This window comes from Triturus cristatus, chromosome 7 (genome assembly GCF_964204655.1).
Source record: "Triturus cristatus chromosome 7, aTriCri1.1, whole genome shotgun sequence".
Classification (NCBI taxonomy): domain Eukaryota; kingdom Metazoa; phylum Chordata; class Amphibia; order Caudata; family Salamandridae; genus Triturus; species Triturus cristatus.
The window spans coordinates 485,125,967-485,138,345 of NC_140590.1; the positions used below are offsets into that span (position 1 = coordinate 485,125,967).

Consider the following 12,379-nt stretch of genomic DNA (forward strand, 5'->3'; position numbering starts at 1 on the left):
GCCCCCTCCATCAGGCTGCTAAGATAATTCAACACAAGCTTAGTACCTCCATTTTGAGATCTCTATCTGATGGTATTCAAGATTCAGGTATTTAGTTGCAGCAATCTACACTATGTAGAATATGTTAGTATCAAAGCACATTTAAATAAACAGTAATCATTTACTCATTTTTAATAATTGTAAAATTTCTTAAGGTCAGGTGGCTTTTCAGTGTTGCTAATGAGGAATACAGTTTACTACAATCAGTCTTAATAATAAAGATATGATCAGAATCAAACAAATTTAAGGCTGAAGCTTTGCTCTCTGGATTCTAACCCAGTGGCTAATAGTGCACAAGTTCTCTGAGCCTTCTTGCCAGCAATAACAGAGTGCGCACACCAATCCTGTTCACTCTTTAACATGCCTCTGGACAGTCTCACACCGACTAACAACTTTCAAACCTAGCTGCTTCCCCTGCCCCAGATTCCCCACACCTACTACCTGCAAAACATGAAAAAATATATATACTTAAATAGTGGCCGGCAGCTAGGTGCACCGCAGGGGCGCCCAAGCCTGTTGAAATTGAGTGTTAGGGCGTAGCTGCAAGTTTGTATCTTCCAGCTTTGCAACAACACATGGACTTGTGACGGAGGAATGGGCACATATACTCAGACTGACACTTATAGCACAATTCAATAATCTTTTTTTATAAATGCGGCTGGGTTACCGCTTATGTCTGCAGTTCCGCAACTCACTGCCTCCCGATTCAGCCTGGCCACGCAACATTCGTCTACGAACACCTACCTACATTTGGATTTTGTGTGTGTCGTGAGACCTGGGGTAGTGAAGTAGTAGTGCTACTGGAGCAGAATAAATAATTTTATGGCCCCTCTTTACTTTCATCTCTGGCACGAAGGACATCGCAGGCCAGATGGAGAAACTAATAAATTCTGCAAGAATAATCTACAATAACATAGCTGTGGGAGGAGGACCAAAAGAATAAACGGCCTAAAACGTTTTCATAGAGAAAGAAAAACTATTACAATTGGAAAGAAAAAATAAGTCGGAGGCAAATGGAGTGAGACAGCTCAAGGAAATAAAGTAAAATTAAAATAATGAAAGATGGAAGGAAAGGAAACCATGAAAGAAAGAAGATACAAAAGAACACAGGGGAAAATGGAATAAATTGTCAAAGGAAGAAAAGAGAATGAAGGGTGGAAAGGAAAAAGAAGGAACACAGAAATAAGAAAATGGAAGGACTGAAAGACAGAAAGAGGAAAAATATATTGAAATAAAGAAAAATGTGACGTAAAAGGATGGGCGACTGAAGGAAAGAAGAGAAAGAATTAGCGAATGGAACGAATACAAAAAGGAAAGATGCAAAGAAGGTACGAAGGAATGACAGCAGCATGATAGTAATAAAGGGATATGCATATGAATAGAAAGCTAGAAAAAAGGACAGATTGAATTTGAGAAAAATAGGCAGAAGGAAAAAAATGTAAAGAAAAAATGAAGTACACAAAAAAAAGAAAGATAATAAAAATAAGGAAGGAAAGAAGCATAAAAAGAAAGATGATGGGAAGGAGGAATGAGAGAAATAAGATAACACTGGTACATGTGTAGTTTTGGACCAAATTCCTTTAATATCATGTGATAATAATCATAATTTTGCACCATTTTCTGCAAATTTTCCCCAGGGGTTTAATTGCTGTGTTCTTCATAGGAACTGTTGGGTTGCTCACTATACTTACACGTTTATTGCCATATATGGGTCAAGTCAAGAATTACTTTATTCGGTCTACATAAGACCTTAAAAGTGCATGGAAAAACTAAAACATACCTTGGCTGTATTCAGTCAACAACTGAAATATTAAAAGACAAAAAGAAGAAAAGTACTGATTTTAAAGGTGGGGCAACCACAAACAAACAAATATTCCATTGTCAACCCAGCACACTAGTTATGTCGACAATAACTTTGATATAGAAGTCCATCAGGGTAAACCATATTGCAAGCAGTTACTCTGTCGATTGAGGTTTTTTCATTTTTTTTCCTTTTAAACGATTAAAACTTATTACTAACCAAAGCAGTAACATGATAAAGTGCAATGTGCAAATGACAGAAAAAAGTGCACTCATGTGTATACATAACTATGTCCTAACATCCGCCCATAAAATGATTAAAAATACCCCATCATCATATATACCTATTGCCACAATCCATGGATAAAAACTCAAACAACCCTTCTAAACTCTTATGTTTTAGTTGGGATCCCTTTTAAGGATTCCCCTATTGCGATTAAGAATCTCCCTCTTGCACATAAAACATATAAGCAATTCATATTTACTAGTAGGCTAATTACTTGATCCCGATTAATAATTCTATTGCTACTAAAAACTGGCTTTAGAAACGTTTCCGATCATCTAAAAACCACAAATAATCTATTAAAACATGAAACCCGCTAAATTTTACTTTCAGTCCGCATGTACATAAGCCCTGTTCATCTCTCATTACTGCTTTGATCTTCGTATCTGTGTAACAAGGATTAAGCCAGACTCCAAATCTTAATACAGCATTCCTTATCTTGGGGCTTGGCAGGGCCACGATATAAGGGAACACATCTTTATTACTCCAACCCATAACTAAAAACTGTGTAGATGGTTCCTCCACAGATAAAGCAGGTCCTTCTCTCTCGCGCAGTTCCTTGTAATAGAACATAGATCCTGCTTGGGGATCGACTGCCCTTCCTTCCATCAATCTGACGCCAGAAAGGGCCCAGTTCAACTCGCTTTTCTCTATCTCTTTTTAACAGAGGTATATTTTAGAATTACCTTCCCCATTCAATCTCTGCCAAACAATTAGCATAGCTTGCAGTCCCTGGTATCTCCAGGCTGTTAACTGGCATTCCACTCTTATGAGACTGGTGGCCCGTGCAGTATGGGTCACCGCCGAGTTGCACAGCCTTATGGACACAGGTATTCAAGTAATACACATTCACCACAGTATTTCACGATTTATTTCACCATTTTTTTGCCATAATTTCTCCAATTAATCGTTCACGTCAAAGGTACGAAATTCGATAATCTTGTGCATTTAAATTGATTCAGAATTGCCCATCCAGGCCTATTCATGAACATTTACAAATTTCGGGTTCTCCAAATCATCCCAATAACATCACCCAATGCATTTCGGTTCATTTAACCTTCGTCATGGGTCTCTGTAGTTAAAGAGAATATATGTCAGCCACAACACTTACAGCCCAATTCATTAAACAGAATAAATAATAATAATGTTGTTTCGATTAATATGTATTTCGTAGTGCTGTCACTTTAAGTATCAATGTTGACGGGAAGTTCACGGGGCGGATAAATGCGGACATGTGCAGTATGTGCGCATATATGGCCGGTAGACCACATCTCTGTGTTTCTGTTGTACAGCCACTTAGAATGTAAGGCAGCAGGAGCAACTCAATACCAGAATGCACTGTATATGTCAGTCACAGTGGCTCACAAATACACTCCATCTAAAATCCTCGTTTGAGCTTGAGTCTGCATGCCACTTGAGTACCAGTATTCTCCTTGCCCAAAGAGAAGTTTGGGTACTCAATGGGAGAAAGCTGAGAAGTACCGGTACTTGGGACCAGCCATACAAAACACTGGACTGTATTATTAACCCTTTCGCTGCGGCGGGAATTCCGCCGCAGCGCTGGGGGGTGCGGGGGGGCAGCGCAGTGGCGCTGTGCTCATGACGGAGCCACTCCGTCATGAGCCACGGTTGAGCTGTGCTCATGACGGAGCGGTTCCGTCATGACTCCGCCCAGTTGCGTTGTCCCCCCGCACAGGCGGGGAAACAGCGCCGCGTGGGCGGAGCGGCCGCCAACGGTCGTGGCATGACGGAACCGCTCCGTCATGAGCACACGGCAACCGTGGCTCATGACGGAGCGGTTCCGTCATGAGCGGGGAAGCGGTTAAAGTAGTACATGGACTTGTTTTGTACCACTGTCCTAGGTACAGACAGGAGCCGTGCTACATAGTAACCCCCCTCACCCACACTTCCCAGGAGCTCCTGTAAGAGTTGGTACCTCTTTAAAAGAGAGAGCAAGTATCAGCCATGCAGTTGTTCTGCCTTTGCCCATTTGTATCTCCCGAGCCTCGACAGCGGCATACCATGTCCCCTACAATGAGGTGTGCAGTCAGTGTCATTGTGCAGGGTGCCCCTGACCATATACTGGCGGAGCACCCACTGCTGCGCTGTCTGCGTAAGCCCTAGGGATCCCTTATGCTTCCCCTTATGAAAGAGATACTCCAGTTGGAGATATGTCGAAATATATATAAATATATATATATATATATATATATATATATCGTCGAAATCCAACTGATCCGGAAGAATCGCACTGCTAGACCTTCCGAAGTAGGAAACGGACACCAACTTTGTGCTTGATTAATTTATTTTCCCGCAGTAAATGCCGCCATGACGCATTTCGGGCCCGTAAGCCCTTGATCACATGACATGCTTATGACTTTTTTTCTTTTTTTTATACAGTGCTAGTGAACAATAGACCATGAAGACAGACTGTACGCTGTTTTTGCCTAATGCTTGCAAACCATGTATGTAACAGAGCCTTTCACTTTTGTAATTACCAACACATTGTTATTTTACCGACATTGTTTAGAATAATATGGACCATTGTGTAATGCTCAATATATACAAATAAGCAAAGTGACTCTGAAAGAATGCCTGATATGCAACTCAGATGTGCTACAATCCCGACTTAAATGCCGTAAGACAGCCTGGGTCACTATTATAATTCTTATATTGATAAGAAGAAATTAGTTCCTGTATAAATACAATAAAAACATTAAAAAACAGTGCACATATATGTCGGTTAGTTGGAATTTCTGATAGATAAGACCCTGTAATGTAACAATTTTTTTACAGGTACAATAAATAGGAGAGTATACATCAAAACATTGTGTTAAAGTTCTAAATATCCTTTTTAAAAACATTCAAAACCATCTAAAAACACATTGTGAGATGTTAATTCAAACCCTTCCTTAGAACCAGAGGAAATAATATATTTGGCTCAATGTTGGTGGTAAATTGATAACTTAATTAGGTCTAAAAGATAAGGTGCTGAGTATAAGTGCAAAACCCCGAATAAAGTGCAGAAGTGCTTAGAAATGCTTTAACAGGCCATTAAAATCAGATATAATGGTGATTTGGGATAATGGCGCAATCCTAAAAAAGAAGGGAAGAAAAGAGTAAAAAGTCTAAATATAAAAAAAAAATTTGTCTTGAGGGGAGTTCAGCTGATGGAGTTGAGGCAAGAAACGGAGATTTATATATTAAAATACTATAAAAACATTAATACATTAATATAATAGAATAATATAGTAATCTAATATGATAAAATCATAAAAGCTGGAATGTTAGTACAAAACTACCATGGAAATGCTAGGAGCTGGGTAGTTAAGTTGAAGCATTTAAATTCAACTTTTATAATGTACAAGCTAGGACTCATGTTAATAAGATCAAAGCCAAGTATATAAATCTTCGGTCGTATTTAGACCGTTAGGGAACTTGCTATCACATTCCAGGATATATTTAGTTTCTAATTTTCTCAGTTGTGCCTCTCTGTTGCCCCCTCTCCTAGGTACAGGTATTGTGTCCACAACATAATATTTGAGATCCTGTAATGAATTGTTATGGACTTCTTTTATATGGCGAGCTACAGGGTATGTGGGATCTAAGTTAGTGACAGCTCTGGTATGTTGTAGGATGCGCTTGTGGACTTGTAGCTTTGTGCTACCAATGTATTTTAGGCCACAAGTACATTCCAACACATATATGGCATACTCTGATTTACAAGTTAAGGATTTCGAGATTGTAGATGGAACCTGTCTAAATGGAGTTGTAAGGGAAATTTTGTTCATTCCCAGCTTGCAAGCTTTGCATGAGGGACATTACTTGAACCCTCTCGCATTTAGTAGCCAATTTTTGTTTGTCGAGATTTCTGGGCTACTTTTGACAAGGTAATCACTGAAGGACGGAGCTTTCCTGTAAGTGATAACTGGATTGGCTAAGAGATGTTCTCCAATTACGGGATCTGTGCGCACAATATGCCAGTTTTTCCTTATCACTCGACTGATTACATCCCTTTGTTTGTTGAAGGTCATGATTAACCTGGGATTAGATGGTTCCTTAACTGTATGAGACTGGATCAAATCTGGATCGGATCTGGGCACGGGGAAAAGCAACTCCAATCTGTTGCGTTGGTTAGTTTTGTTTATGGCCGATGAGATTGTATGTATTGGATACCCCCTTGCTAAAAAGCGATTTTTACACTCTTCTTGGGCCTGTTTCAGATCCTGATCCCTACTACAAATCCTGCGCAATCTTAGCATTTCCCCAAACGGTATGCTATGTAGGGTGTGTTTTGGGTGGAAGCTGGAAGCATGGAGAATAGTGTTTCCTGCTGTTGGTTTGCGGTGCAGCTTAGTTTCCAATTTGTCATTGTAGATAAACACCTCTACATCAAGAAAGCAAACCGAGCAGTTGCTAATGTTGTATGTGAGCTGTAAGTTGATATCATTCTCATTGAGATTATTGATGAATATTTCTGCACTTTCCCTGTTGCCATGCCAGACTAAGAAAATGTCATCAATATATCTGACCCACTTAATAACATGATTATCAAAGATGTTCTTATATTTACTATATACTACTACCTCCTCCCACCAGCCCATATGGAGGCAAGCATAACTCGGTGAGAAGCTTGCCCCCATAGCCCCATAGCCACACCTTGAATTTGCTGGTAGAATTGGTTCTGGAAGAGGAAGTAGTTGTTATTAAGACAGAAATCAGTCAAAGTTAGTAACATTTTGTTATGGTTACAAAACTGGATTGGTCGCCTGTCCAAAAAATGTTTTAGGGCTCGTAAACCATCCTTATGATGTATACTAGTGTATAGACTGGACACATCTATGGTTACTAATAAATAGTCTTTACACCATTGGAGATCATACACTTTGGTTAAAAAGTCAGTAGTGTCTTTTATGAAGGATGGTAGAGCTTTGACATGCTCCTGTAAAAACGAGTCAATATAGATAGAGACATTTTCCAATAGACTTTGCTTAGCCGAAATGATAGGTCTTCCCGGAGGTTGCTCAATATCTTTATGGATCTTCGGGATGAAGTAAATTACAGGCGTGACTGGGGTGCGGGGGGGGCAGCGCAGTGGCGCTGTGCTCATGACGGAGCCACTCCGTCATGAGCCACGGTTGAGCTGTGCTCATGACAGAGCGGTTCCGTCATGACTCCGCCCAGTTGCGTTGTCCCCCCGCACAGGCGGGGAAACAGCGCCGCGTGGGCGGAGCGGCCGCCAACGGTCGTGGCATGACGGAACCGCTCCGTCATGAGCACACGGCAACCGTGGCTCATGACGGAGCGGTTCCGTCATGAGCGGGGAAGCGGTTAAAGTAGTACATGGACTTGTTTTGTACCACTGTCCTAGGTACAGACGGGAGCCGTGCTACATAGTAACCCCCCTCACCCATACTTCCCAGGAGCTCCTGTAAGAGTTGGTACCTCTTTAAAAGAGAGAGCAAGTATCAGCCATGCAGTTGTTCTGCCTTTGCCCATTTGTATCTCCCGAGCCTAGACAGCGGCATACCATGTCCCCTACAATGAGGTGTGCAGCCAGTGTCATTGTGCAGGGTGCCCCTGACCATATACTGGCGGAGCACCCACTGCTGCGCTGTCTGCGTAAGTCCTAGGGATCCCTTATGCTTCCCCTTATGAAAGAGATACTCCAGTTGGAGATATGTCGAAATATATATAAATATATATATATATATATATATATATATATATATATATATATATATATATATATATATATATATATTGTCGATATATAATCTCATATCAGAATGAAGCTTATACTATGTCATAAACAGATGCTGTAAGCCGTTCAACCAAAGTCGAGCTTTGTGATATAAAATGTGTGCGGTAACACACATATACATTTCTCCTCTAAACTTCAGTTGCGCGATACACTGCTATCCGAAACTTTCTTATTAGCCAGTGGTTTTTAAAAAGCAAGCTCAGAAGAAAGGGTTCTGAAAACCTGATCTTCCCTTTGATTGGCAATGATGATGTCATGGTGTTATGCTCAGACACTGTTAGTTTTACTACCAGTCAATGTAATGTCCCCTCGGGATGTAATAAGCTGCTACACGAAAGTAGTAATGCAATTGTCTAATTACAGGTCGGTAATGACGTTACACCTAGACTCCAATAATGAAATTATTTGCAGGTTTCTGAAAAGGTACCACATACTTTAACATACATTAGGTGTAATTTCGATTGTTTGTATGGAGAGATGGAGTCTTTGCTTCTTTCTCAGTAAATCGAGTGAGCAGAAGGAAAGTGATGATATCCCATCAATGGATTTTGCTCAGGGCTGCTGTACGAAATTGATTTTATGATACTGCTGCTTGAAAAGATACTGAAAAGGATTTTCAAGTAGCAGCGAGGTGTGCACTCCTACTGTGTGTTTATTGTCCGCATGGAGGTATCCACTATAAGGCTGGGAGAGGCGTCTGTTCTCCCTACCGTTTGCATGTCACACATTGGGGCTAGTTGTGGTAGTTGATTTCATTTTTTTTGTTAAGATGGCAACATTCTTTAGACTGCTGCATACTCTAAAATGAATGCGAGTGCTCAACATTCAGGTTTTATGTCATTAAATGTGGCTACTATGGCAAAAGCAAGCACAAACGTAATCAACACATTGCAGTATGATTTGCTTTGAGTAATCAAGGTGGCCATTTGACGGATATAAAAGTATTCAAGTAATTAATAAGCCTGGGCTGTGAACTCTGCTCTGTTTGCGGTGTTTTTGGAGTTTTTCGCGCACCGCAGAGCTCGCAGAGTTCCGAAAAACTTCGCAGAGCAGAATTTTTTTCTCGCTCGCGTTTGCCAACTATAAGTTGGCGAGCGCGAAAAATCCAACTCTAGACCACTTCCCAGCGAAATTTCTCAATGCGGCGGTTGCTGGTGGTCGCTACTGCTCGCCTTGAGAAACCTTCCGTCTGCATTGAGGAAACTGCCACTTGAGTAGAACTTCTTCTAGAGTGGCAGAAAGAAGCAGCTCTCTTGCACAGTGCGAGATGCCGTTCGCACTGATTTTACAGTGCGGGACAAACACCAAGCACTAAAAATCAGTGCGAACGGCGTGCGAACGGCGAGAGGTAATCCACTCCGCCACTTGGGGAGCTCCGCGTAGCTTGAAGGAGTGTTTTTTGTCACTGTGCGGAATTCCGCAAACTCCTCGAACTCTGCCCAGGCTTAGTGTACCATTTTGTGTTACATTTCGAAGTATCGTGTTATGCGAGTGTGAGGACTTTGCACATTCAAACATTGCGGTAATGATAGCAAGAGGGGGTAATGGCGGTGTTTGTTTCTTGGTAGGGTACATAGGGATATGAGCACTTTTCTGAGTTGGAGTAGGTTTGGGGGTAGATGCAGTATGTGGGAAAATGAGTTCCTGATGCCGGGGGCACGCTTGTTGAGGAACCGCTGGTGTGGTGTTTGTTTATTTTATTTCGTGGTGCACTGGTCCTCTCTTAAACGTTGTGGAGCTGTGTCACAGAAACTCGGCAGTGTGGCTCGCTTTGTGTAATGCGCATCATTTCTGGTTGTGTTCCAGGTCCAGTTTAATGGCTGGTGGTGGGACCCAGGGCGTCAGCAACCCCTGGCTCATGGAAGAACCTGAGGAGACCAGGGACCTTGGGTTTGGAGAGATCAAGCAGCAACAACAGAGAATTATACAAGGTAAATATCTATCTTCTGTCTGAAAACTGGGCGAAAGTCTGGTGACTGGTGCAAACTCAGTCGCAATGGGCAGCATGAGTATGCGATTTAGATGTCATCTTTATTTCTATTCTGTGCATTTCTACATGTTAATTGAATTAAATATGCCCCTGTAAGTCTTGTTGATTGTGATTATTTGAAGGTGCTGAACAAATAATATATAATTTATATTTGGGCCACATGAGTCTTTAAAGCATTACAAGAGATCGGAAAACGCCATTCTCTTGTACTGCGTATCCAAGAGAGTTAAATCAAGCACAGGTACACTTTGGCCGAAAAGTCTTAGGTGGGAATACTTTCACTGGCTGGCCCTTGTTTCTAATTTCAGTGCTGTGTCTGAGGCGTCACGATTTTCACACAGTCTTTACATTTACCTGCTGCCACACCAAAACCATGTCGTTCACAAGTTTTAGAAAAGGGACCCACTCTGCAACTGCTAGACCTACTGAGTTTTGAACAAACTTAATCCAAGGCTTTTCACACGCAGCCTGTGACTCGTCGTTTCTCACACACTGCTTCATCCTCTCTCCTTTCCCGAAGTTAACTTCTGAGAAATCCGGAAGTTGACCAACAATTTACTTAATTACGATAGCATATGGAATATAAAAACAGAATGATATATCCTGTTTAGATGCTTTCACTGCACACAATGCAGCAGTTCAAAAACCCATATTTTCTAGGGGACAGTAAAATATGACAATATTTCGCAGTTGACTCTGAAATACTGATTTCATCAATACAATGACAGCCCCCAAACCACTGTACAGAGCTTTAACATTGGTAGAGCTACTAGGATTATGTGTCATGTAAGCAGGATATCTAAATGATGTGGCAAACATGCAAATTATACTCCCCTCTGGCAGGGATCACACCTCTGGCCTATCTCGACATTAGTGGGGTTTTGTAGGTGGGACGATATTGGGACATTCACTCTCGGAGACATTCTGCAGGGGTCCACGCTTAAGTCCTTCCAGAGGCTACTGGCAGATTTCGACCTTCACAAATCACAGTTTCATCGATACCTGCAGCTCCGTCACGCACTGATCCCCCTGATATGGCATCTCGAGTCCTTACCTGAGTTTCAACCATTGGAAGGTTGGTCCTTGATGGGAGATCTAGGGGCTCACAAAATCCGGCCTGGGGGGATGAGGGTGGGGTGTTTTTTCTGGTCTGATGTTCTGCAGACCTCAGTGGTGGGAAATGTTCAGTACCTAGAGTTTCTACAATATGCCTTTCAAATGTACGATGCTTGCTGGGCTTGACCCATCTGGTACTATGGAAAATCAATAAAATCTGTTGTTTAAAAAAAACACATGCAAAGTATGTAGCACCTTTTCAGCCAGTATTATTTTTATACGTTTGGGGTAGAAATACATTTTTTGGTGAAATCTGCAAATTATGTGGCAAATGCAATAAATCCACAACAATGCAATAGATGCTAACGCCACAGCAGTGCATAAATCCATTGACCCTCACCATTGCCTATTGGTATAGCAACAATTTATTGAAGAGAGGTCAACAAAGCCTACAATTCTAATTTTAATGAGTGCCCGTTGTTGCTAACTGCACCAAAATAAACATGTATTATAAAAAAAATAATAACAGGTACCATATATAATTTAGTCCTGTATTGTCTATTCGGGGTTATGGTGACATTGACAAACCACTTAGCCTTCGGACTAACGGTTTAGATATCTGTAAAATGTAATATCTTAATGCCAAATCCGAGTACCTTTTTAAACGTTAATTTCTTGAAAACTTCTGAACAGATTTTCAATAAACCAAGCCAGTGCACTTCCTTAAATAAAGTTCTACCTTCAAGCCAAATTCGGTGTAATTCCATTCAGCAGTCTTTTCAGTATCACAGAGAAGCCTATGGGAATTAAAATGGGAAATGGCACTGTTACGACCTCCTCCCACCTTTTTCTTGTGCTCCAGTTGACTGATCTGAGAAAAACTTGCGATGAAGCACCCATGGAGATGTATTTTTTATTGTAAACTTTCGTGCAGATTCGTTGAACGACACCAATGTTTTTATCAAAAGAAAAAATGGCTTTCCTGTGGAAACTCGGACTCAAATTTAACTAAACTCACTTGTGTAACGATTTTATATATATATATATACATATATATCTATATATAGATATATATGTATATATATGCATATATATATATAAGAAAAACAAAAGTTAAAATGAAATATGTCTGTGCCAACATAATGTTTTGAACTAAAAAAAAACCAGACATTCACCAGTTAGTTACCAGAGCTAACTAGAACTTGCGCCCCTCCATACACTTCTTATGACCTCACATATTACATCATTCATGATATGTTCTGTGACATCTTTTATGATATCACAAAGGACATAACTGATGACATCACTGATGACATCATCAAGGGAGTGTGTTACTTTGTTTTATAGTTTAATTACTGGCGGGTAAGCACCATATTACTGCTTTTATACCTAATTTTATTCCACCTGTATCCAGCTAATGGGTGTAAGTATTTACAAAACACATGCT

The 12,379-nt window shown here is 40.7% G+C and overlaps 1 protein-coding gene across 1 annotated transcript in view; it reads left to right on the forward strand.

Moving 5' to 3' along the window:
- The window catches only part of STX8 (syntaxin 8), a 975,973-nt gene that overhangs the window by 329,275 nt on the left and 634,319 nt on the right, over positions 1 to 12,379 (forward strand). The window contains exon 5 of the mRNA XM_085616822.1: positions 9,693 to 9,817. Coding sequence (XP_085472948.1) covers positions 9,693 to 9,817 — 125 coding nt within the window. The remainder of the gene's footprint in view (positions 1 to 9,692; positions 9,818 to 12,379) is intronic.